The sequence below is a fragment of the Callithrix jacchus genome, chromosome 7, assembly GCF_049354715.1.
Source record: "Callithrix jacchus isolate 240 chromosome 7, calJac240_pri, whole genome shotgun sequence".
Classification (NCBI taxonomy): Eukaryota; Metazoa; Chordata; class Mammalia; order Primates; family Cebidae; genus Callithrix; species Callithrix jacchus.
This window is the reverse complement of record NC_133508.1, coordinates 2,632,413-2,660,029: the sequence shown is the minus strand read 5'-3', so window position 1 is coordinate 2,660,029 and position 27,617 is coordinate 2,632,413. Positions and strand designations below refer to the sequence as shown.

At 39.5% G+C, this 27,617-nt stretch overlaps 1 protein-coding gene across 26 annotated transcripts in view; it reads right to left on the bottom strand.

The window, feature by feature from the left end:
- Positions 1 to 27,617, bottom strand: part of USP6NL (USP6 N-terminal like) — a 275,187-nt gene that overhangs the window by 8,813 nt on the left and 238,757 nt on the right. For 25 of the 26 annotated variants that reach the window (XM_078329248.1, XM_078329245.1, XM_078329259.1 and 22 more), the window contains 7 exons: positions 22,828 to 22,937; positions 20,287 to 20,335; positions 18,551 to 18,671; positions 15,286 to 15,380; positions 14,650 to 14,715; positions 14,447 to 14,546; positions 11,385 to 11,537 (listed from right to left, as the gene is read on the bottom strand). In XM_078329248.1, coding sequence (XP_078185374.1) covers positions 11,385 to 11,537; positions 14,447 to 14,546; positions 14,650 to 14,715; positions 15,286 to 15,380; positions 18,551 to 18,671; positions 20,287 to 20,335; positions 22,828 to 22,937 — 694 coding nt within the window. Of the gene's footprint in view, positions 1 to 11,384; positions 11,538 to 14,446; positions 14,547 to 14,649; positions 14,716 to 15,285; positions 15,381 to 18,550; positions 18,672 to 20,286; positions 20,336 to 22,827; positions 22,938 to 26,012; positions 26,174 to 27,617 lie in introns of those variants that run through there. The other variant, XM_035252702.3, reaches the window with a different exon arrangement.

Genomic DNA, 27,617 nt, shown 5'->3' with positions numbered 1-27,617 from the left:
CTGAGTGCTCAAAAATCTATTTTTAATTAATCCATTTATTGATTCTCGCCTCAGACATCATGTTTACTTGTCTGTGATTTACATTTTCAATTTTTAGCCTCTTTAAAAAGTGGAAATACATTTTTCTTGTCGCTATCCTTCAAACACTTGTTTGGTTCCCCGGCTTTCCCCAGATAACTGCCAGTCACATTCACTCCGTCGAATGGTATGTTCCCGGGTCTCTTAGTCACAGCTTAGCTGCACTTGGCTTTAAGTTCCTCCTATCAATATTTATTCAAATGTTCTCATTCTAAAACCTCTTTTTTACTGAAAACATGGAAGTGAAATGTAACTGGATGAGTACCTACATCCTCAGAGGAGTGGCCCTATCCTTCTCCTAGTTCTCATTCAAACACAGAGTCCCGACTAGCATCAGTTACAAGGACAGGGTAGGGAAGAGAGGTCAAGGACAGCAGCAAGACAATTTCATAAAACATCAGTGTGGTGCAGGAGACAACAAACTATAGAGTGGGGGTGGAGGGGAGAAGGTGTGGAAAAAAGCTGAACACCTTTGAGGAAAACAAAGCTATGGCATGGTCTTTTCCCAGCTGTGATATCCACAGTTTTTCATTCTGGAATCCTTTAGACACATAGGAGGCACATATCAGTAAAGACTGAGCTGGACACATAATAAAGTGTAGAATTACCAAAATAAGACATGTGTTTCTTAGGAGAAAGAAGAAACAAACTGAGAAGTAATGGAAGGACTGAGGTGGTAATTTCAGCCATAAAACAAAATGCAAAGGTATGTGCCATCTATACATAGGAGGTTTAATTTTTTTAATATAAAGAGTAAGAAAATATTTACTTTATACTTATTTCTACTTTATATTCCAGTAAACACAGAAATGTCTCAAACAAAGAGTGCCTAATAGTCTGTACATCATAAATCTATGCATCATATTAGAATTAAAGAAAAGGTTTAAAATGTTCAATTTACTGAATGGACAAAAGGCCAAAATACATACTGGGAAAAAAAATCTGTGACTGTTCTGAAATGTCCAAAAAGTAGCATCTTCAAGTCCTTTCATGGTTGTCCCTAATATATTCCCCTTCCCCTGGACTATAACCTACTTAAATCTCTGCTCTGCAGAGATGTTCAGTAACGATACAAAAGGCAGTAGATAGGGTTATAAAAAACCCATTGCTCCACATTTTAAAGACAACAAAGCAAGTGAGGCTGGAGGCCCCGCACAGTGAGGGAAGGGCATTTCCAGGTGCCGGGGCTGGACTTCAGGGCTGGAGCTTGCTCTCTTTAAACAGTGCCAGCTGACTCCTGCTTTCTAGAGTGATCTGGGGCCAGGGAGCAGGCTGAATAGGAACAAGTGTAGCCTGTGCATGCTCATGATACCCTCACTAACATCCATCTCCCATGAACATTTGCTAATGCTAACACTGCAATTAGGCCACCTACAAGTTTCTCCCATAGCTGCCTAATACCGCTGAACAGCCTACTATTCTCAGAAATTCCACAACGAGCAGTGTATACACATCACTGTGGAGACGGTAACACTGTGCCTCTCAGGAGGAGAAGCGAGAAGGGGCAGAGACAGGGAAGGAGAGGGGAGGAAGAAGGAAGAGGGGGGCAGGGAGGTCACAGAAAGCAAGTAGTGAAGAAGATCAGAGAAGCAGTCAGAAGTGCAGAGGGCATGAGGATGGAGAAGGCGGAGGATGGACGTGGCGGCAGGGAGCCTCATGGAGGGGCCGTGGAGATGCGTTGGCTTTTCGCAACCCCTTTAGAGGCAGAGGCCTCAGCTCCACCAGCAACACAGAACCCAAGGACGCCATGCCAGGATCTGACCTCTACTATGATGAAGAGGAAAATCTCCTTCACTTCATCACAGAGGTGGCTCCTTTCTAGAGATTAATTATTCAGCCTCCACTGAACTGAAAACTATCATGTAGACCCTGCATGAAGTACGAATGCCCTCACAAGTAACATTTTTATATGCCAATCAGAGTATTCTCTACTCTTCTTCACAGAAGTAGGTCCAAATAAAGCATGCGACACTTGGGTGCAATCTATTTTCAGAGCTACCTCAGCCTACTTGAACCGCCACCCCGTCCCCACCACGCAAACACCGCTCTCCTTGTCTTTGTTCGGTTTCAGTATCTCCTTTCACCCCTAACGCAACTAACTGTAGCTGAAAGATTCAAGCATAATTGATGTCAGAACAGAAAGCTATATATAGGCAATAAGCATTAATATGTATTATCCACGCTTCCATTCTGGGCTTCTTTTCAGTAGACAGAATCATGTTTTTGCTCACTCCACTACAGCCTCATGCCTAAAATTTTATTTTCCCTTTCTTCTCCCTGAGAACACAGGAATTGGAATAAAGACCTACTGCCCTACTCCTTAAAGGGCAAGGAGTCACTACAGCTCCTAACAGATACCATAGGGGATGCTTTTGTGAAAACACCACATTACTGATATTTCTCACTGATGTTCTCCTTAAGTGGTATTTTTATGGCAGTGTTAACAATGAGAATAATCTGCTCCAACAAAAAGGAATGTAACTTGATACATTTTAGAAAAAGGCAAAAATGTTTATTATTTTCTTAAGTAACATTTTTTTTAAATTGCATTTTAGGTTTTGGGGTACATGTGCAGAGCATGCAATACAGTTGGATAGGTACATACATCATTTTTTTTTTTTTTTTCTTTAAAAAGAAGCCATCCCCTTAGATCCCTCTTTGGGAAAGGAAAGTGTATGTTCCTTTGAGGCAGGCAAGGAGCTAGGAGTGGGTGGCCATCATGTTATCCCCCATGGGATTTTATTTTTAACTCGACCTAGATTGTCTTGGGCTCTGTTTGCTTTCAGGGGGCTGTGTAGCACTTCCTACACTCAGGCATGAGTACAGACTGGCCAAAATGGTCATCCACTCAAGGCCAAAGTCTGCCCCGAGCCCAGGTACACCTGAGGCCCTCAACAATCTCTTCCTCAGCCAGCACAGGGAAATCCAGACTCAGGGTTCCAGAAATCCCCCATTCCCAAAGCAAACCAATCATGAATGTTCCCTTTAAGGGGCAGAATCAGCCTTTAGAGTTATAAGCCCCTGGAAAGGGAGGAAGGTCCCTTTACAATCAGCCTTCCTCCTCCTCCTCCTCCTTGGAACGGGAAGAAGGACTGAACAGCCCCTCTTCCCCACTTCTGGCTGTCTGAGTGGCCACTTGTCTGGCTGCTGGCCAGCAGGGAAGGGCCACGTAGGGCAGTGACATGGCCTGGAGGAGATTCAGGGTACCTTTCCTCAGTGAGCTTTGACAGGGTCCAAAACTAGCCTTAAATCAAGAATATTTGTGGTGGAGGTGGGCATAGGAAAGGCTGGAGAAGAGTTAGGTTGTGCTTTGTAATCTTGGCATCCATGTTCTGTGCCTGCCCGCCCTCTTGGGGAGGCCATGCTTGGCTCTGCTGAAAGCTGCTAACTGGTGACAGGGTGGATCATGGTGAGGGCTGGGGTAAGGTCAGGGAACGCAGAAGCTCTGGCCCTGCCCTCTATTCCTCTTCTTCTTTGGTAGCAGTTCCCTGACCCAGGGCAAGCTGTATCTCAGGAAGGTGGCTCCTGGGCGTGCCTGGGTGTGGTTAAGGCGTGGCCCAGAAGCCTTCCTTGGTGCTGTCAGTCCAGGCAAAGCCCAGAGCATCTGAGCATGTCTATGACTTCCAGCTGTAACCGGTTGCTCAGAGTTTGAGTGTGGTGAAACAGGGTGTATTCTTTTCCACATTCTGTGTCATCTAGTCGTGCAGGTAGGAAAAAGTTGGTCTAACTGAAGATTGTGCAGTTCCTAGTGACAGGTGCCAAGAGGTTATGATACGGGTTTCTTGGGTCTGATGTCCAGTGTGAATAAATGCTTGCAGCTCTTAGCCCTTCTTTGATCAATGAAGCACTTTTTAATTAATATTTTCCTCTGTTAAAGGAGGAACCGTAACTCTCCGTAGCTGTACATGTAACACTTTTCTCCTTAAGAGGAGTCAGTCAGTGCTGCTATATTTTTAATTTTTTTTGTCAAAGCAAGAAGTAAATACTTTAGAATTGTTAAATATATAAATAAAGTGAATAAAGTTGAGTGTTCCGCATGGTAAAAAACAAAAAAGAAGCCAACAGAATATTCTAACAGTCCCTAAAAAGTAAGGGAGAGTCCCTCTCAGGCCCCTTCAAGCTGTTCCCTGCTTGATCTTACTTTGGTCTCTGTCACCCCCTAGTGGACGCCACACTCAACTACAAGCCTCGCCCATCAATGACCTCTGAGGTGTAGGCAGGTTTCCGCACCGACGAGAGGCGCATCCTTGTAGCAAAGCCTCTAAGTGCTCGCTCTGTGAACAGCATTCTACCTTTACCATTTCAATACCAGAACACACAGACTCTGAACGTTCTAAGAGTTTTCGGGAAAACTGGTGGGGGACCCCGTCAGGAAAATAATTCTATTATTCTAAGAAAGTTATCCCCTTCCAGATCAAATAGTGACTCCAATTGTATTTTTTAGTATTACTGACTTCAAATACATTATCTGAAAAATCAAATGACTTTATTTCTTTTTCGTGTATCATTAGCCAAAATACACAATTCAAACAGTTGTAACTTTCAATAACATGATGAAATAGAATTTGCTTTCTAAATTATGGCTATAATTTTTTTTAAGTTCAAAAAATTATTACAGTTAGGTTCACAGACTTGACTTTTTCCCTAGCAGATTAAACTTGAAAAGTAAAGGAAAAATAGACAATTATATAAACAAATCTCTCACTATAAACCTATTTAATGCCACAAAAATGCAGGACATCTTTGTTGAGTAACTTTAAAAACCTATACTTTGTTTCCTAGTTTCCATTTTTACACACATGTGAAATGGTTGAGTGTAATATCATTTTATATTATATAAATAAAAGTGAAAACCCAGTCCAGTCCTCAAAAGGTGGGGCAATTTCTAAACTAACATACAATAAAATTGCCTTGTTTCTGTGTGTATGCAGTCAAGATAGAGAATGTTTTCACTACCCCAAAAAACTGCCTCAGGCTAACCTTCTGTGTAGACAGTAATTTTTTATTATCTAAAAAATATATTAGGATTTCATTTATTCAATAAGAGTACCTAATACAGCCACAGCCAGGCAGTGCACTCGGTGCTGGCGAGACAGGAGATGGTCACTGTCCCAGGAAGCTTTCTAACAGAGACACATCTGACAGAGGCACTGGAAGTGTGAGGACAAAAGCATGCACAGTGGACAGGGCGGGCACAAAACACAGGTGCAGGTCATCAAATTCTGTGAGTTTGGGGAAGCTGGGGACTGGCTGAGAAGGCTTCAGGTGAAGCTTAAACCAAGTCATGAAACTCAGCAGAATGGATGAGGACAGAGGCACCTGGAGAACGGTGGGGGGCATTCTTGGAGGAGACGTGTATGCCAAGGCAAAATGCCATGAAAGAGCAGTAAGGCGCAGGGGTCAGGCAGCTGTAAGGCGAGCTCTGGAGTCAGCTGACAGACCTCTTATTTCCAACTGTCTGACCTTGGGCAGGTGCTTAACCATGAAGCCCAAGTTTCCTCACCTGTAAGCTACTAATAATAATACTGATGGCAAACTGCCCATGAAAACTATTTAAAATTAAGATAAATGCCAGTGACTTACCAATTACTGCCCTACCAAATCAGAAACAAATGAAAAGAACAGAGGATTCCACCGGGTTCAAAGATTTCTAAAAGCAGAAGGTCAAGCTCTTCCTGGTGGAAAGGGCAGGCCCGGAGGAGGTGATGGTGGTGGTGGTGGTGGTGGCGGGGAAGAGGAGGGAGGAGGGAGAAGGGAGAAGGGGGAAGGGAGGAGGGGGAAGGGAGGAGGGGGAAGGGAGGAGGGGGAAGGGAGGAGGGGGAAGGGAGGAGGGGAGGAGGGGGAAGGGAGGAGGGAGAAGGGAGGAGGGAGGAGGGAGGAGGAGGAAGGGAGGAGGGAGGAGGGAGGAGGGGGAAGGGAGGAGGGAGGGGGAGGGGATGAGGAGGAAAACGAGGTGGGGGAGGAGAGGGGGAGGGTGGGGGTGCAGTGGCGTGCAGCCAGGGCCGAAGGAGTTGGGACGTGTGGCAAGCCCTCTCGTAGGCACCCGCCTCAGTATAACCAAGGCAGGACCACCTGATGGAACTCACTTGGAGTTCCAGCTCATGCTTCAGCTGAGAAAACATACTCCAAATTTATCTGGAACAAAAAGTCTTACTTCTTGAAGATCTAGAAATAAATGGCAAAGTTTAAGAGAATCAAACGTGATGAATTTTGTAATTTTTTGCATCAAGGAATCTGTTTGTGTTTAGAATTTTCTCTGTTTTACATACTCATATTTCAGAGAATTTGGCCAAGTTGGCCTTCTTATGCCAATTTAAAATGTGCAAATGAGTCACGGATTTGAACTTTTAATTTTAAACTTATAAACAGTATTGAAACAACTGAGAGACTTAAGGTTTGGCATAATCTTAAGGTTGAATTAAATTTGTAAGTTTTTTAGAACTACGGAACATTTTATTTTTAGGTTGAAATTTGATACATTTAAAGGAAACTGGATATATTACATTTTTAAAGGCAATCAAAAACGTTTGTAGGAGTTTGTTTATAAGTGGAACCAATCATTAAGTAAAGTTACATTAGACAAGAATGTTAACATTTGCCAGATTTAAAAATACTATATTAATTTTTGTAAACTGAATTAAATGTGAAGAAGAAATACATTTCTTAATGTGTAACATGAGTTTTAATTTTTAAAATCCAAATAATCCTGTGCGTGGAAAATTTGTCCTTGAGTTATAGATTTTAAAAAAAAAAGCTTGAATCAACAAATGCCTACTGCAAAGGGCTGCTGGAAAAAAATAAGTTAATACGTGAATACAAAGCATTGAGCAAAAAGTCTACCACAGAAGACTCAAAGTTCGCTCTTATCATTACTCTTATGTGACTCAAAAGTGGCTGGGGAGGTGGGATGTGAAGTCTAGAAGCAGACAGCAGAGAAAGTGCTGGGACACCAAGGACTCCCAGAAGCACTGAAGTACCCTGGCCATTTACCAAGATTAAAATGGCTGTCAATTATTCTGAGAAAAATCTTCTTTGATTCTTCTATCTGGGTCGTAAAGTATAAACCTGGCTAAATTGGCAGTAAGGAAGTAACCAAAGGGTTGGGATGACAGACATGAGCCACCACCCTCACCAAACATTTGACTTTATGGGAAATAAATAAATAAATAAACTAAGAAAATCAGAATTAACTAATTCAGGAGCTGATTCTTGATACAAACCAATTAATGAAGACTAATTTCCGGGTAATTTTATTAAGGAGCGGGAGAAAAGTACAAAGAAAGTGAGAAATGAAAATGTAGGATAGTTACAGATATAAGACATTACTTTGTAAAACCTTACAGAAATACATTAAGAAACTAGAAATGAACAGCTTTCTAGGAAAAAATAAATGACCAAATGACCCACATTGACCTTGGAAGATAAAACAGTAAAAACATTATCTCCCAAAACAATTAGACAGAAATAGTTTCACAAATATATTTTTCAGCTGTTAAGGAATAATTTTAATACTTTGTAAAAGTTCCAGAAGAGAGAGAGAAAGAAGGAAAGTTTCCGAATTATGGATCCAGTATAACCTGAGAACACACAGATGCTTTGGTTAACTGCAATGAAATCTCAGGAATAACCATTTTAAATGTTAAGTAAAATATTAGAGTAATAAATCAGCAGTACTATAAAGGAATAAGTTATAACAACCAAGTGAAGTTTATCCAAGAATTGCAATGATGGTTCACCACTAGGAAATATATTAACAAAATTATTCATGTGACAAAGTCTTAAAGGGGAAAAAAATGATTAACTCATTTGTGTTCAAAAGGCATTAAAAAAAAAACTGAACATGCACTTTGATTTTTTTCAAGAAAACTTAAAAACAGTAATAGCTGAGTACCTTCCAGCTATTTTCTAAAAAAAAGATAGGAAACATGAATATTGAAAAGGAAGAGGAAGAACTGCTATTATTTGTTAAAGATTAGATTGTATATCTTAAATCTTATGAAATCTAAGATAATTGATCAAATATACTGGCTACAAAAATAATATTAAAAGGATATCGAGAGTTTTCCTAACCAATTAGAAATGGAAGAAAAGCTTCAACTTGCAATAGCAATAAACAAGATGCAACGGGCATTCCTGCCTTCACTCTGTCTGGGTGTCCTCTGCAGAGGCCCAGCTTAGGCTCCAGCACCAGCGGCAGTGGTGAGGTCCTCACACCTGAGGCTGTGGGGAAATGCAGGTCTGCAGCACACCTGGGGCTGTCCAGTGACCACCTGCTGACAGCCATGTTTCATATAGTACACCAGTGGGGAGTGGAATGTGAGATCAGAAATGCCTAAGTCAGTCACATGAAGAAAACAAACCTCAACAACTGTAAAATAAAAGCTTTTACTTAGAAAAACACAATTTTTTAAACAACAATTTTTCTCTCAAAAATCCTTAATTTCAGTGCAATCACAAAACAAATAAAATACTGTATCTGAATACCACTAAAATACTAGTGGATTATTTTTTGTAACTTGACAAAATAACAAAAAGTAATGAGGGGACATTTGCCCTAATAGATATTCGAAGTGTAACTGGAGGCCGGCTGCTCCTGTGATTCTCGTACTTTGGGAGGCCAAGGTGGGCAGACTACTTGAGTCCAGGAGTTTGAGACCAGCCTGGGGAACATGGTAAAACCCTCCCTCTACAAAAAATACAAAAATTACCCAGGAGTGGTGGCATGTGCCTGTAGTCCCAGCTACCTAGGGAGACTGCAGTGGGAGGATCACTGGATCTAATGAGGTCGAGGCTGCAGTGAGCAGTGATCAAGCCACTCTACTCCAGCCTGGGCAACAGAAGGAGACCCTGTCTCCTATTTAAAAAGTGTAACTGGAAAAACAGAATACAGTGTCAAAATGTAATTTAACAAATGCTACTAATCCACTTGACTTAATGGTTTGGAAAATAAGCAGAGCTGAGTTCTTATTCCATAACAAAAAGTAAATTCTAGATGAGCAAAAGATTTAACTCAATGAAGCTGTTACCCATAAACATTAAAAAAATACAAATGTTAGAAGAGAAATATGGGTAATTAAGAATAAACACTTCATGCAGCACGTGGAAAATTCTTTACATAAGGCACAAAAGCAAGAAGCCACAAGGAAAGCTGTATGGAAGGTGTCTGCAACACATAATAAACTGGTCAGTCTCCTTTACAAGAACCTGTATGAACAGACCAATAGAAAAACGAGCAACACATGAATGCAGAAGTTCACAGAAAAAGGAAGAAAGATGCCCCCAAAATATCTAAGAAGATACTCAAAGAACTCCCAGTCAGAACAACAATGGACGACTCTATCCAATCAGCAAACATTTTACCACTTAACAGCACCATGTTTTCATGTGGGCCTAGGAAAACAGGCGTCATCATACGTGACTGGTGGGAGTTCACACTGACACAGTATGTAAGGAGTCACGAGGAAGCAGCATGTTCATGTACGTTTTTAAAAGCATAGATGTGACACTGAAATTTCTTGGTATGACGTCCATTTAATTATCTTAGTGTTCCATACACAGTTCACAACAATTCAAAGAGGAGAGTGACAGGCAGGCGACGAAAGGCAGATGGTCATGCTAGAAAACGCATAAATGCCTCCTCCGTTCTACCTTAACCACCAGCATGACCAGAGCACGATTCTGCTATTATTTATCCCTGCCCTTTTCAGCCCTGCCCCATTCTCATTTTCTAGTCAAACGATCTTAAAGACTACTACTACTACGTTTCCCTATCTACGCAATGTAGATGAGCACTTTTTTTGAGTTATTTTTCGAAATTAAATGAGAGAGCACCTGTGCTATGTGGCACACAGTAAACATCCAATAAATATTACCTGCTACTTAGATGCTAAGTCACCATCATTGCAATCCATGACACAGGTTTTGAATTTTTATCTCATGTTTAAATCGTTCTATATTTTTTTTTTACTAAAACTTGCCTTGAATTCTTTTTAAAAGGAGGCAAGATATTTAAAAATAAATGATAATAGAAAATAATAAATTACATAAATAAATAAATGAGAGTAGAAAATGGACATCATTAAACTGAACAGTCGGGGCAACCTCACTTAGCAAAGGCGCTGGCTCTACAAGGCCTATGGCACACCTCATTATTGCTGCGAGGGTTGCTTCCTAAGAATCTGGATGCCCTTGAGCAAACCTCGGAGCAGTGGTGATTAGAGCCCTCTTAATTAAGTAAATAAAAGCAGAGCATTTTGGTTTTTACCAAAGGGAAAACCATATTTTTCCATGAAAGTATTGCTTGTCCTTCTGCGTAGACACAGCCAACATGACACACAGATTGGGAACTGCCAAACTCACCTCTACCTGAGGGCATACGTAACTGACTTGACTTTTCATCTCTCGCCCATGGCTCTCCACCTCCCTAGCCTCTTACTACACCATCCACTGCAACAAAGGTAACAGAGAAGAAAGGCAAAAGGAACTTTTTCCCAGGACATACACTGTCAAGTACCATCTGGTCAAAACTTCTGAAAGTTATTCCTCCTGTGATCTTTCAACGTTTTTATTTTCTTCCCTCCCCTCCCCTGCCCCCTCCCACTTACCCTGCAGCTAGCTCTAGTAATGCCCCATTCACCCTGTCAGCATTTTCGCAAATTCTGGCTCTCCTATGCACACCCTGAGAGCTTGCTCTCATCTTTCTCTTCAGTTCTGAAATCCCCAGCCAAGTACCTAGCAGAAAACCTAATAGTCGGTGCTGAAAAATGTCTTAAAATAAGTGAATAAAATATATTATCTATACTGCAGCATAGTACAAAGAGCCCTGGGTTAGTAGGCAGAAAAACTGGCCTCCAGTCTCAGTAAGGCTATCTGGTGGATCCACGGCTTCACAGAGAGCACTTCAGGATCCATTTCCTCATCTCTAAGATGGGGCTTTTACTTTGCTCTACTATTGTATATGGCTTCACAAAATGAGATGAAGGAAGCAAAAAAACAAAAAAAAAGCTTATTGTTATGCTAGTTTAAAGCACTATGGCTACTTCTGTTGAATAGCATTTGCTTTCTAAATTTAAGTAGGAATAATACAGTCATCTATTAGGAGAGGTAGATTTAATTAATATGTTTACTTGCCTTTCCCTAAAATAAGAAAAAAAAAACAAAGCAGCTGAGCTGGTAAGGCGTTGATCTCTGTTATGCCATCACAAGTGTAATGCTTACGCTTTGGGCAAGAAACAGCCCATGTTAATTGTGCCATGTCTTCCCACTTTAATTACAATGTAGATATAAAGTGTTGGGGTAATTCTTACCAGGTTCTGGAAGGTCTAACTTTGCCCGCTTTAATTCTGCCATAGAAATCTGAAGTTGTTCTATAACAAAATCATCTTCAAAGAAAAAATCCTTTGCCAAGGTCTCCTGAAGAAATTCTACAAGTTCTTCCATGGACAATTTCATTAGATGTTCTAAGAAAGGATAAGAGAAATGAAAATGCCAAGTCAACAGCCACTTTAGGTGGAAAGATATTCTACTGTAGTCAGGTGTAGTGTAAAAGGGCATTAAAAAGGGCACAAACAGCATACAACTTACTTATGGCATTGAGGACATCACTGAAACTCGGTGAGACAGAAACACTGGCACAGAGAACAGAAGGAAAGTTTACTGGGGAAAGGAGGGGAGGATACTACTGCCTAATACTTCCTCATTGGAATAACCACGTAGCCATTAATTTTACCCCAGAGCAAGGGCTTCTTAGAGACAGGCGCAAGAAGATCACCTCAGCGGGCATGAGGCCTTTCTCTTTTAATGAAATGGAGCTCCAAATGCTATAGGGAAGCCCCATTTTAAGTCTATATTTATGACTGTTTCAGAATTTCCCAAAACATCTGGATTATTAACTTTGTGAGTTTTATTTCTACTTATGAAATTCACTTTCTTGGAAAAAGAAATTCAAATTAAATATGAACACAAGGCAGAAAGTAAAAATCTGCCAAGATCCCATTACATAATACCCTACAGGTAGATCTCCGGGTATTTACAAGTGTTTATGTGTGTCAACTGAAAAATCCAAATTATACTTTTCAAGTTATTCACCTTTTTTCCCATTCAATAATGTATCACTGATAGCTCTCATTTTAGCAAATATGCTTTTATATCATCATTAACAGCTGTACGAGTGTGTACTGTATGTATGAATTGGAATTTACTTAATCAGTCTTCTAGTAATGGCCACTTAGGTGGTTTCTGATTTTTTATTATTTAAAACCACCGTGTGACAAACCTCCAGTCACAACGTATCTTTAAGACAATCAGTAAGAAAAAAAAAGAAAAAGGAAGGAAAAAATTTCTTACGAACTTCAGCTAACTATTGGTTAATATGCCCAGAAAGTTCTTTTTAAATTGGCTAATGACAAATTCTATATATTTGTGGTATACAGTATGTTTTGATATACGTATAATGTGGAATGACGAAATCAAACCATTACCTCATTATTACCTCGCATACTTATCTTTTTGTGGTGAGAACATTTAAGATCTACTCTCTCAGAAGTTTTCAAGTATACTAAACGTTATTATAAATTACAGTCACCCTGCTGTATGACAGCTCTCCAGAACTTACTCCTCCTGTCTAACCAGACTCTCTTCCCATCTCCCAGCCCCCTTTCCATTTCGGAAACTTTATATGGTGGGGCGGAAATTCATGTAAGTACTTGAGCTTTGTCACTCTAACCAAGAAAGTACACAACAGCAGACAGATTTTCCACAGCTCATTTGGTCTAATGATAAGGTGGCATGTAAAGTAGTTGCTTTGCTTAACGTTTATTTACAAGGGTTAAGAAACTTTTTACTTGTCAAAACCGATCAAGCATCATATAAGTAGAATAACTTAAGAAAAAGATGAGTGACATTAGCATTAAGCTAATGTCTCTTAATAAAAACTGTGCTTCTGTTCTCTATTTTGATCCACTCACAATCCAGAAACAAAAGTGGGGGCCAAGGCTGGGGTGGGGGAGAGAAGGGAAGAGGGGGAGAGGGAGAGGAGGAGGGGGGACGGGGAGCAGGGAGAGGGAGGGAGGGAGGGAGGGGGAGAGAGAGAGAGACATGAGCCCGGAGGGCAGTTCGGGGTAGGTGAAGGGAGGAAGGGAAAGAGATGTCACATGATCAGATGACAGATGCTGAATCCTGGAAGACAATTCATTGTCATTTGCTTCGGTGCATTAGTTGAGGAAAGAAGAACTGAGTATTAGGGAAGTGAACCACAACAATTCTGAGTCATTTTCTTGAAAAAAGTAAATATAACAAAGGTGCTTTTAAAGGGCATGTTCATTCCTGTCTAACCTATAGATAATCTGGCACTCCTGCAGTCCATGCTTTTCAAGTAAGCAACCAAACAATCTTATAGTAAAGTACACAAGACGTGCTTAGAACACTGCCAAGCACAGCAGAGAGAAAAACTACAAACATGACCCTGTGCACTCAATTAGCTTATAATTTATTTGGGAAATGGAACAGACCATTCAAGAATAAATAAGAGAGTAGAGTGTACTATGAACATGGAACTATGTGGTATGACCTAGATTAGAAGTGCGGACTACATGAAACCCTAAAGCTTTCAATTATTTTCTTTTCTGCATAGCTACAGGAGAAGTCGCATAATTTTTAAGGCTGAATTGATACTTTACAGATGAATACGGTTTTTCATGGAAAAAAAAAAAAAAAACCTCTCATTTCTTTATTTTAAAGTAAGGTGTAACATATCAAATTTATAGAGCCCTTAAAATATTGCAACTGAAGACTAGAAATTCTCCAGTGTGTTTTTTAGCCTTGCTGCATTTATCTGCCTGTAGACACTGGCTGAACCTGCCCCAGACGCCATAATGCACTCCAGCAGAGAAGTGGATCTGAACGTTCCCACCCACAGTTCAGAGCTGGGTGCTGAAGCCCTGGATGAAGGAAACAGTCATAGAAAATGTTCTCTCCAGCCCTTTGAACTAAGGCGCCTGGTTCCTTTGGTCGTTATTCTCTTACCACAAACTTGAGATTCAGACTGATGAAAAAGGACAAGGGTTCCCAGTGGAAACAAATACTTAACAAAAGTATTATTAGTGAAACCAAATAACTGCTTTCTATTTAAGTGTGAAAATGACACTGATATAAAGAGAAAAGAACCAAAGACCGTTGCAGGGAAATAAGCTTCTAGTCATGAGAAAGAAGTTATAGAAGTATATTATCAATTGATAATTTCGCCACTGATTAAAAAAAATTTAAACCACTATTAAAAGACAATGAATTTGGAGTAGGGTGGGGAATGAGAAATCAAGGTTCAATAAGCCTTAATTTTTATGAAATCTTTATAGATTAAGCATTTTCTTACTTTTGTGTAATTTTAAGATTGTGTAAGACATAGCAGTAAGAACTCGTTCTCCTTCAAAGATGTAGATATCCCATATTCTGAGGTTTAGTGTAAAGGGAGTCTATAATTAAAAGCAAAACAAAACAAAACAAAAATAAGGTTAACAGTTTCCCCTCATTTTGTATTTATAATTTTATGATTGAGTTTTGTAAATAAATACTTACACGATCAAGGAAACACTGAAAAAACCATTTCATTGTGTAAAAACTTGTGTAGATTTCTTGAGAATCCTGAAAAACCAAAGAGCTCACAATTTCTGGATTGTAGCAAACTAATTTTAACAAAATAACACTAAGTTAGGAAGGCTGTTGGATGCAGCAATCAAAGCTAAACACATTTACTTCTCAAAATCACTCCAAGAATAAATTCCTCTTATCACAGGACTGCAACACAACACTTAGATTCTCTTTAATATATTTTAGAGTGAGCTTTCTTTGCTTTACTAAACCACTGTGCTCTATAATAAGGCATATATATAGATCACTAACAACAAGTTTCTACGACCCTGAAAAAATACTTTCTGTACAATGAAAAAAACCTTCCAAACAACAATATATCACATTGTTTGTATTATCAGCTTCAAAGAAGTTCGAATCCCTTGCTTAGAATTGTGATGGCCTATCAATATTAAATTTTACAAATCTAATGTTCTGTAAACAACTGGGAATTACAACTGAATAGTAAATGAATGGAAGTTACCATAAATTAATAAGGTAATTAGGACCAAAGACAATTTAACTATCCCAGACCAGCTTTTTTCTTGGGGTAGGTGGGTGTACGTCAGTGTCACATCTACTTACCAAGTGTTGCTTAAGCTTGGACAAAAATTTATTCAGTATTTTTTCATGATGTTCTTGAAACCTCAAGAGTTTAGGAAAACCTTGGACAAAAAAGCCTAGAATGCAAACATAAAAATAACACTTCATAAACAATACCAACAAAACCCTCCAATCTTAAAATGCAACGTATTTCTTTCATTTTAACTGTCAAAAATAAAAAGAAGCATCCAGTAGTTACTAAAATAGTTTTCTCCTAGCCCAGGAAATACTGTGTACAATCTTTGGGTAATAAAACTTTGAGCTAGGATTTGTGTGCTAAAGACCTCCTATAACTTTGTAATTTTGAATTTAAAGGGAAACAACAACAACAAAAGACACTGAAGCCATTTATCAAGATTATCTATTCTTTTAAGACACTGGGCCATATCCTAAATGCATACATTTTTTAAAGGTTACTCTACCCCTGACTAGTTATCATTTTGTTTTATTCTTAATACATTAAATAATAATTTATTACTTTTTTCAGGCTTATGCTAAGAATTTTGTTAGTATAATGTTTCCAAAGTTTTAAATCACTTTTTAATCCTTTCCTATAAAGCTATATTTAACATATGCTAAAGAATATAGGAGCTAGATGATCAATGTTAAGTCAAAAATGGTATTTTATCCCAAGGAACTATACAATATAATCTATATCTAAAAGTAACATATTACAAATGGTAAGTTAGTATTAATTTTTAGTATTTAATTAATTGAACTTTACATCTATTTTTATTCAGGATATTCTATACAATTCATTAAAAAGAAAGTCTACTCAACAGACTTTATGATTCTTCTACATTAGGATTTTTCAACCTGAGTTCTATGCAACTTTGAAAGATGTTAACAGATGTTCTATGCTTTTGAAAAAGAAACCAGACGACACATTTATATGCTTCTTAGATATTCATTAGGCATTTTAGCTTATTAATGTTCTTGTCTTTTAGACTTAATGAAACTTGTTTTTCTTTCACTCAAGCCTCCCACATTTATTTGATCCTGGAGTCTGTTTTCCCCCACAGAACATCTGCTGTTCCAAAATCAAACCCTATTCCACCAAGAACCTGAGGCACACACTGGGCAGTGGTGCTTTACAATCTACTGGGCGGAATTATTTCTTCACTAGTTCTCAGTTTTCTAAGGTGTGTGTCAGAGTCTCCAGAGATGGAGATTCTATTCCTCCTTTAGTGATATTTTTCAGTGAAATGGTTTCATTTACAAAACTCTGTATCTATCAGTGCTGCTTTTATGGTCAATTTGATAGAAATGGAAGTTGAAAAAATGTCAAGGAAAGTCTGATTTGGAAAAGGCAATACAGTTCGGTAATAACTAGCTCAAGAATGTTGAGAAACCTAACAGTTCAGTTTCCAGTGATGTTCCAATCTCAGATTTCATATGTCAGCCTTAGCTTTGATTCCACACATTTATAAGTGAAACCACCTTCACACTGAAAATGCAAAGCACTGAGGCAACCTTTAGTTATAACATCTCATAGGCAGAGACATAGAAACAAGCATCTCTACGTTTAAACTTACCCTTAATAAAGAGCCAAAACGCATTCTAAGTGTAAATGTTAGGATAGTAGAATAAATACTGTTTTACAGATTAGCGACAAAACTACTGAAGGTAAGCTATCAAATAGGTTCAAAAGAAATGACCATTTCCTAAAATCGGACAGTCTTGCACATAATTACATACCACTTAAATCTGCATTCTATTGTACCTCAAGACAGCAGCAAAACCATCCCACAGGAAAACAAAATACAGACTGACAGGGAGCTTTCTCCAGGCTGCCTTTTGGAATGACACTGCCTCCAGGACGGCAACTCAATATAACAACACGTCTTACGTTTAGAGTCTATTTACCAGATGCAGTCACCATGCAGATGATATTTATTAAGTAATTGACAAGGAGCACTAGAGGAGAAAGACAAATGCAAACACACACATTCCCCACTCACTCTTCCACACATACACAATATCCTCACATGGTCAGACCACATAGTCAGAGTGTGAGATTTCACAAACAATGGGCTACAGAAAGTCACAATTTTGAAAATATTAAAACAGTACTTTAAACAGATGGCAGGTTCCCTACCATACAAAGCTTATTCACAAACTGAACTTGGAAGGTCCATTCTTAGAATAACCAGTGTTAAATTATTTAACTACACAACTAGTGTTTAAAACTGTTTAAATTTGATGTGAAAATAATTTTGCATTATCTGAACAAATGCCACTTTTATTTCCAAGACAAGCTGTGATCTAAGGGCAGGGTCCATGGCTCACTCCTGTTAATCCCAGTATTTTGGGAGGCTGAGGCAGGAGGATCACTTGAGCCCAGGAGACAGATCGGCCTAGTCAACATAAGAAGACCTCATCTCTACAAAAATTTTTTTAAATTATCCAGGCATAGTGGCACATGCCTGTGTGGTTCCAGATGCTAGAGAGGCTGAGGTGGAAGGATGGCTTGATCCCAGGAGGTCAAAGCTTCAGTGAGTCATGATCACACCACTGCACTCCAGCCTGGGTGACAGAGCAAGACCCTGTCTCAACAGTTGTGATCTAAACTCTCTGAAATAAAGTCTATTGCTTAATTTGACAAAAACAAGGAGAAAGTTATAAACAGTGTTAACTTGAAAACCAAAAAATCATGCAGGTTCTGAGGTACTAAATAATCGAGTGCCTAGAACCTGTTACCAGCCTTTTATTTAAAGTGGAACCAATTTTATGCGAAAAAACTAAAAACTACACTTGAAATATAAAACTACTTAATTATTACATTTCCTTCAAACATCTAACTGTCATTTCTCAATTACTGGGTTTTTTTTGACAAGGAGTTATACATCACAATATCCAGTCAATGGTAAACATTTCACTGAAATGATAATTTCATGACCATATAAAAGTTTTGATCAAAAGGCATCTTTTATTTATCCCAATAATATACTGTTCTGAAATTTCTCCAAACCTAAATTAGTTTATTTTGACCAAGGACAAATAAGGAAAGAATTCTAAAATGCCAACTATATACTCTGGGGTAAAGACAAAGGCAAATAAATGTAAACACTTTAGAAAAGTTCAATAATGAGAAACGAAAAAGAAACTAGTAACAAATACTAATGAACTGAACGACTCCTGAGACATTAAATTTGTCATGCGTAGCTCTTGCAAGCATCTTTGGTTTTGTTTCAATCTACCTTTTTCCCTAACTTGATTGTGTAGATAAAGCACAGGGTTTTCTTACCATGCATGGCATGTTTAGGGCCTGAGAAGAGTTTGACCAGGGCCCAGAAGGCATCTTCCTCGTTCATGTACATGAGGAGTAAAGCTGTGATCTGGCTCATCCCCTGACAATACCCGACTTCCTGGGGAGCAAAGGGGAACAGAGAAGCTGGGGAGTTTAGTCTAATCACACGCATACGTACAGAAAAAAAGCTACTCTATAAAAACCAGAACATGCCTACACACATTTAATGATCCATTCTAGAGACAAATACTATACTCTTCACTCTTCACAGTGTTATGCCACCTAAGAGAATAAAATTGTGCTCAAACGTAAATGTACAGGTACAGACAAACTCTAAATCGCTACTACCTATTTTTATTGGCCTCTGTTCAATACTGTTATACTTTCTTTAGTAAGTGTTAGTATTTATTTCACTTTATGTATGATTCTTAGCTCACCATTCCTCCTCTTTGCTCAAATGCTGGCAAAGCTTCTCTTCCTACAATACCCAGTTTGCCGTCTTATCTCCTGTAGATTTCTGAACCCGTAATAAGCAGACACATTTTGGGATTCCTCATGCAAAGTCTATGCCTCCTCTCTAAGAAATACCCACTCTCCCCATCGTCCCTGCTTATGATGTGGCCTTAGGGATTCATGTTTGTGACACAGGAACCACAGCAAATGAACCAGTAGAGGACATGTGACCCTTGGGGAACAGGTAGTTGGTTGCACTGACTCATCAGACACTCTCTAGGAAATGTGAACAAAGCCTGAGAGACTGTAATCAGATGTCGGGATGTACTTGGGACAGAATGGTCACACTGAGTCTGTAGGTGCAATCTGAACCATGGAATAACTGGCCAGGAGGTGAAGGAAGCAATCTGGAGAGAGAAACTGGACTAAACAGGTCACAGAGATCATCTGAGATATAGAGCGGCCCCCAGAGTGGGAGAGATGGAAGGTGTAGCTTTCCTGCTCATGGGACATTTCCCACCTTCCAGCTCCAATTCCTGTGAGGCCCAACCTTTATGAGATTTCCCTTTAATAACCCCTTTTTAACTGTTCCTAGTTTGAGTGAATTTCTGTTCTAATAATTTAAAAGTTTTAACTACAATAGAAATTATACATCCCAAGGTTCAAAGGTGGTCCTCCCTGGGACCTAGTCAGCAAATATTCATTTAACACCCACATTAGGTCCAACACGAATTAATCTATCCAAGATTATCTTTTCCCCCAATAATGCCGAATGCCTTAAGAAGTGCATGTCTATTACCAAAGAGTTGGCCTTCTCCTAGGGATAGCCAGTAAGGGCATAAATTATCTTGTTTGGACCTCATCTAACAGACAAATGTAACTGTGAAAGGTAACCTCCCAGGAGCAAAGAGAGTTACACAAAGTCAAGAAAAATCAACCAAGCCACCCCCACTTCCTGTCCTTCTACCCTGCATATCTGCTTAAAAATAAAAACAAAACAACACAAAACATTACAAAGCAAAACAATACAGAGGAAGAGAGAAAAGGTGAGACTCAGTGGCATACTGTAGTCGTATCTAGGTTTTTTCCACTTCAGAATCAACTCTACTCTAAGGCCCCAGGGTTATCACAGTGTTTCAGCTTAAAAACATCCACAGAGCTAAAGAGACTGTGAAGACCACCTAGCTCCGAGATGCAAAAATGCGCCCAGAGGGCCCTGTTAGGTAGGAAGTGCCTTGGAATAAAACTCAAAGGCCTTGAGTGGGTAGGCTCCAACTTACCGTATTATAAATAGAATATGCAGCAAGAACATGGAATAAGGACTGTTGCCTAGAGAAAAAAAAATTACATTAAAAACAATTTAGTAATTTCACATATTTTAAAAATTAGAAACTTAAAAAAAAAAAAGGCTGACTGAAAACAGATAATACAGATAAAATTACTAATGTAATAAATTACCCCAGGCTCAAATTCCAACAATACTCTAAAAAGTCTAAATTCAGGACTAGATAATATTCATCCTCAAAGAATTTATACCAAGAAAACACAAAAGACTTCAAAATTCCTTAAATTTGTTGCCCTTTTTTGCTAATCTATCTGAGATCCTTGTGATAGAAGCAGCAGGCTTGATAGAATGGTGGATGGCCTTCTGAAGGCTCAGTGACATTGCCAGTGAGGTACAATACCCTGCAGGGCTGGGTAATGTTCTTGAGATGCTGAATATGCTCCAAATCAGGCTCTAATACAAGGTCCTGTTTTTCCCACAGACAGGACTCGGGGATCCAAGATTCAAAGGCTGGAAGTAGGAGTGGCTCCACTCACCATTCTCTCTAGAGATCTACTAGCAAAGCGTTTGCTTCTTGCCACTGTAACCTTGGGTTCTGTTGGTCTAGAGATCTTAGTTCCAAAAGGAAGAATGCTTCCACCATGAGACATAACTGTGATTTCATTGACCTGGAAGCTGAAACTGCCACCCAACCACTTTGGGCTCCTTATACCTCTGAACCAACAAGCAACAGAAATGGTTGTGCTGGCTGGAGGGATTAACCTGATTATTAAGGGGAACATGGGTTGCTATAACACCACAGACACAAGAAGGAGTACCATCTGGAATGCAAGAGAATTGGGGCATCTCTTACTACTATTACTGAACCCTGTGATGAAAATCAACGGAAAACTTCCACTTCAGGCAGTACTGCTAGGTCCAGATTTTTAGAGGAAGGTTTGAGTCACCCCTCGAGGTAAAGAACCACAACCATCTGAGGTGCTTGCTGAGGGCAGTGGAAGGGGGCATTATAAATACTGCCTGTGACCACATGATCACAGAAATGATTGCCACAACTGTTACGGTATTTCTTCCTTATTTTGGTATAAGTATGCTTGTATATATACCAACAAACATTTTCTTCTTCCCTCTCTTTTCCGTTATCATCTAATGTAAGATGTCTTAAAAACAGTCAACTGTGTACCACAGTGTGTAAGTCACAGGATGTTAAAGCCAAAGTGTGATCATCTGCCAAGGACTTGGCATCATCATTTCAGTTGTGGGCAGAATAGCTGTATCATGTTATGTGGAAAGATGACTTGGTTACTACCTTATTTGGAAATTAAGAATGGCTTAAGGTGGTGTGCGTGAGTGCCAAGTTGACAAGGCTGGACTGCAGTGGTTGGCTTTGGGTGCCAACTAAACAACAATCCCCAGATACCCAAAAACACGGATCTAGGTGTCACTGGAAAGGTATTTTGTAGACGGATAAAAATCCATAATCTGTTAACTTTAAGTAGGACAGATTATCCTAGAAGATCTGGGCAGGCCTCATTTCATCCGTGGAAAGGATTAAGAGCAGCTTTGAGGCTTCCCTGAAGAAGAAACTCTGCCTGTGGCCAGCAGCTTCTCAGCTCATGCCCGAGACCCAGGCTGTCCTTTATCCTGATGGCCTGCCCTGTAGATTTTGGCCTTGCCTAATCAGCCCCGATAACTGGAGAAGCCAATACTCTGAAATGTCCTAATATGTATCTCCTATTGGTTTCTGTTTTCTGTTGACTCTCTGATGTAGAGATCAGCAAACTACTTTTCATTTATAAGTTGTCATAGCAATGATATATCAATTCATTAATTTCTCACTTCATTTCCCTTTTTTTTAAAGTTTTATTTATGTGTGGGGTCAAGGTTATAGAGACATATTTAACGCTGACAAAGTTTTTACGCACTCATTCTTCTATGACTTCTAATAAAAATATCCACTATATTTCTAAGAATTCCCAGATCATAAAATGATTCTTGGCCGGGCGCGGTGGCTCAAGCCTGTAATCCCAGCACTTTGGGAGGCCGAGACGGGTGGATCACGAGGTCGAGAGATCGAGACCATCCTGGTCAACATGGTGAAACCCTGTCTCTACTAAAAATACAAAAAAAAAAAAATTAGCTGGGCACGGTGGTGCGTGCCTGTAATCCCAGCTACTCAGGAGGCTGAGGCAGGAGAATTGCCTGAACCCAGGAGGTGGAGGTTGCAGTGAGCCGAGATCGCGCCATTGCACTCCAGCCTGGGTAACAAGAGCGAAACTCCGTCTCAAAAAAAAAAAAAAAAAAAAGATTCTTTACCAATTTTATAGCACCTGCTATTGTCAAAGGTTAAAAAATTTAAGTTAAATTAGATGCTAAGTTTCACACAACATAGATGCAAATGATCTGCAAAAGCTTAAACCTTTAGGACCTAAATGGAAATGACAGTCTATAAAGGCATTCTAAACACTTACATTTTAAGTTAATAAAGACTACGTATAAATGCGATTAACATTTCATAATATTAAACTTTACTTACTTAACACCGTATCTGTCTCTAAACATAATGTGGTCCCGAAATGTGCGGTTGACATCCAGGTCTATTTGTCTGATGTCAGGTGAACAGCCCCGTGCTCTGTGTTTTAATTTCTGAAGACAAAAAGAAGAAAGAGAACAGATTTTTATGGAAATCAGATGTTGAAATATCTATGACAAATAGTAAAATAATTCTCATTAAAAAGTTTTTGGTTTAAAAAAAAGTATTCAATGGTTGAAAAATCAAAACACTATATATATAAAGATACACAAAAGGCACTTTCCTTCCTCTCCATTCCCCCATTTCTCCTACCCCCTGCCTCTCCCTCTTCCCCTACCTTCCTTCCCTCTCATCCTATCTAGCTAGTTAGATTTTAATTTAGGATACAGAACTTTCCAGAGTCTGCATTACTAAACTATGTGAAAGCTCTTCATGGCTGAGCCATGCAGTCTACTATGATTTCTTGTTTCTTTCCAGGATGGTGCTTTTGTTTTTCTTGAAGCTAATCACTGCCATGTTTCTTGGTTTGCTTCGATTCCTACATGCTCGTAGTGAATTCAATCCCAAGCTCACTATAAATTGTATCATCTCCTCAGGTGATGTTCCAATAGAATAGTGTTCCACCAACTTCGTCTTGGAGACCTCTCACCCAGAGCTGTCTGCCCTGCTCCTGCCTGTGCAGCCTGACTTCTGGGCCAACTGCACAGCTCAGGTCTTGGAGTCTCCCCTTCTCCACCTGCTGGGGTTCCCTTTGGTTTTCTCCCATGTTGGACCCCCTGTTTCCTGGTCTCCTCTCTTTTTTCTTGGGTTCTTCCCTTGCTCTGCAGGAACACATTCTTTAGTAGCTCCTCTGAAAGGCTGTATGGAAGATAAGGTTTTTGAAAATTTGAGTATCTGGTAATTCTACCCTCTCATTTAACTGTTTGGCTGCTTTAGAATTCTAAGTTGGAAAATATTATGCTCAAAAGGCATAGCACTGTCTTCTCGATTCCAGTGCTGCTATTCTAATTTGTTTCTTTATGTGCAATCTGCTTTTTCTCTCTAGAAGCTTGTAGGAGTTTCTCTCTCCAAGTTTTGAAACTACATTTCAGTACTGGGTTTGGATCTATTTTTACCTACAGGGTTGGGCACTTAGTGAACCCTTTCAATCTATAAACTCCTACCCACATCTCTGAGCTCTCAGACATCTTCGACAATTCATCTGTCAATTTCTTCATCTTCTGCTCCCTCCATTCCCATTTTCCTTTTCTGAAACTCTTTTTATTACAGTCTGGGATCTCCTAGGCTGTCATTTAATTTTCTTTTATTTATTTTTTTGTATTATTTTCCATCTCTTTGCCTTTATAATTGACATTCTGGGAATTTCCTCAATTGTTATTTTTCAGTTAAGTTTTTCATTTCTAGTACTTTTTATATTCATAAGTTCTGTTGTTTTTGAATGTTCCTTTTTACAGTATTCTATACTTGTTTGATGGATGCCATGTCTATTTTTATTTCTCTGAAGATATTAAAATCCGTCTTTTAGATTCGCTTCTTTAAGCTATAATCTGTTTCTTACAAGTTGCTTTCTTCCATTTGCTGCTAAGGCTTGTCTTTCATGTTAGCTCCCTTCTTCAAATCAATAGTGATACTTCCTATTCTGCTTTTATTTGCAAGTGGGACACTAAAAAGCTGCATGCCCGGGGAGGCTTCCTGACTGTGTTCCTGCTTGTGGAGGGATCTGGCCAGGCAGTTGGACTGGGGTTCCCTGAAGTCAGTACCTTTGGGTTTATTTTCTTATGCTGATCACATCCCCCAGAGAAGGCTCTTCCAATCTTCTGTCGGGAAGAGAAGCACCTGGCTGCCAGTGATCTGGGAGGTGAGCTGAGGAAAAAGGCTGGACCATTCAAAATTTAACATATTCAACTCCTCTGCTTTCATGATAGCAGCTCACCCTCAGCAAGGTCTGCGTTTTCTCTAGTGCAGACGCCCTCTGTTGCTTCTTCGCCAAATAACAAACTTCTAGTCTTGGGCCAGCACTGAGGAGCCTGAGGAGCCTAAGGAGCTCTAACTGCTTCTGAAACAAACTTTCCACCACTTCTGTGTTTAGCTTCACCTCCACTTCCAGAGGTACCTGCAGTTAGCAATTACCAAGCCTTATGGAGATTCTGAGCTATTAATCAGGTTGCTTCTCCAATTCCCAACGCCGGCCTAGGATTTAGCTTTCTCTAGTTTGCTAAGTTTACTCAATGTCTGTCTGCATTCTGGTTTTCCAAAACTGGTAGCTGTTACCGTATCTCCCACTTTCTCATTTCTTTGGGTTTGCCTTTTTATAATAAAAACTCTGCTGTCAATTCAGAGGCATTTCAAGGGAAAGGGATCTGAATGAGGTTTAATCTCCCATAATTAAAGAGATGGGAGATTAAAATTTAACCATGTTTAATATAAATAAGAATTTATATACATATGTTATATTGACCCATTTACCATGTACTGGTAATGTAAACTTCTGCTTATATCAATTCCAATAAATATATATAAAAACATATCTGCTCCTGACTTCAGCTAAAAGTGGAAAGAAGGCTATCTGGGCATGTCTAGAATAAGTATGTGTTTATTAAGCATTTTAAGAATCTGTGTATTTTTGTGTATGGAAGCTCAGAGAAGGGTGCTTCTGTAGCTTTTTAAAACAGGAAGAGCAGCCACAGTATGTTTCAGAATTCTCAAGACAGAGGAAGACACGTATAGTATTATATTAGAATCATATGACCACTAAAATATTATCATATATTATTTCTGAAAAAGGTGGTTCAGAAGATATGAAAACAGCTTGAAAATAAATCTGTACATATTTGTTCTCTTCCTTTTTTTTTTTTAAAGATAATGGGCAAGTAAAGAGGTTTCAATTAATGTCAAAACACAAGAAGAAAATGTTTGACAAGACGTGATTAAAAAAAAAATGCCTTAAAATAAAAGTTAACAGGAAGGCAGAAAAGACCCAAACACATCTATAATATCGGTTCCTCCAGAGGACAAGAAAATCCATCATAAAAAAGGCTTCATGACACTAGAACAGCCCAGGTAAATATGTAAAAAAAATAGGTCAGAAATATTATTTCTGTGTTAAAACGTTTACAAAGTAATGCAGGAATCAAACGCATTTTTCGCTCCTGAATGAATGAAATGAGGTAAACAGTTTCTACAGTTACCTCTGAGATTAGATGGGATGAGATCCACGCGTGTCGAAGTAACGTAAAAATAAACATTTTATTTTAAAAAATGGGATCGAGTGAGCACATAAACCTGAGGGCAGAAGTACAGTGGGAAGCATGTAGATAAACAATGAGCACTGTCATTGTGAGTCTGGCCTACAAGATTACTAGGCCACACTAAGGCTGTGGATGAGGCTGTTTTCCACTATGGTCGATCCCACCATCTGTAAGGTACACTGCGAGATGGAAGAGAGAAAAATAAAAATGAGATGAAGGTAAAAGAAGAGAGGAAGACATATTAGGTGAGAGCAGCCAAGACAGCCTGGAATGTAAATCCTGCCCCTGCTACTTGGTAACCCTGGGGTGAAAACTTACTTAGCCTCACTAAGCTCAGTTTCTTCATCTGTAAGATAAATACACTAACGATGACGAAACCTGCATCTTGGCATTGCTGCATGAATTAAATGGGGTAATTCCCAGGGAGCACTTAGACATCAAAGTACTCAAATAATGTCAGCTCTCCTCATGTTAACGTAGATACTTTGTTTTTAAAATACAGCAGTATGAAGCTTCAAGTTAAAACTAATCAGTTCCAAATAGGAGGGAGGAGATCGGGAAGGTCTTTGCAATGTTCTTTGAAATTTCCCAATCTTTTTCCTTCCTGTGGGAAACAAAGCCCCACCAAGACACCTCCTACACCATGACATCTTCCTGGACCATAAAGGGGATTTCTTCTCTGACCCTCTTGTCAACTCAGCCAAGTTTTTCGTTCTCCTGCTTGTAGAATATTTATCACATACCATTATTAAATATTTCTATGCAATCATGTCTCCTCCAACCTAGAAGAAAACATTCTTGACACTGTACCTATTCTGTTTGGAAAACTCTGCCCCTACCGCAAAAGCTCTCTCTCTCTTTCCCTCCCCCACAAAGAGGCTCCCTTATCTCTCACTTTACATACCGGCCCTAGCCCTCCCTCCGCCCAGCTTCCCGCCCAGCAGTTCAAACTGACCAACAGTGGCCCACCACCTCGGCTTTTGGCTTCCCCACCCCCAGCCCTTCAGCCCCCTATAAAACAACCCTGCCCCTCTGAGCGGCGCGGCCATTCTCCTCTTCCTCCCGGCTGGTCCACCCGAAGGCTCTTTCCTCTCAATAAAGCCTGAACTTAAGGAATTTCCTCTAGCCTGCGGTCCGGTTTTTTCCGAACGAGCTCAGTCTTCCCGCAGAGGGTAGGTCGGACATATTCATCTTCATACATTCTTCAGCAGCACCCAGGGAGCTTCAGGGTGACAAGAAAAGATAAAGAGGCCACCACGGGAACTTGAAGGACTGAATGCTCATAATATGCTGGGTTCAAATAATTCCACCCATCTGAGAAAAGTCTCCGCAGATTAAGAGAAGGTCATAGTTTTATTCCTACTGAAGTTCTAGTTCGTGGTGGATATGTGGAGAGCAATGTATACCACTTTGTAGAGAGAGAAAGAGTGGATGAGAAAAGAAAAAAACGTTGACTAAATATTGATACTGGGGTAAACTCAAATAGTAAAAATAATATTGGTGACAGTGTTGAAAATTACAGGTTTGAAGACACTGGCTGGTAAG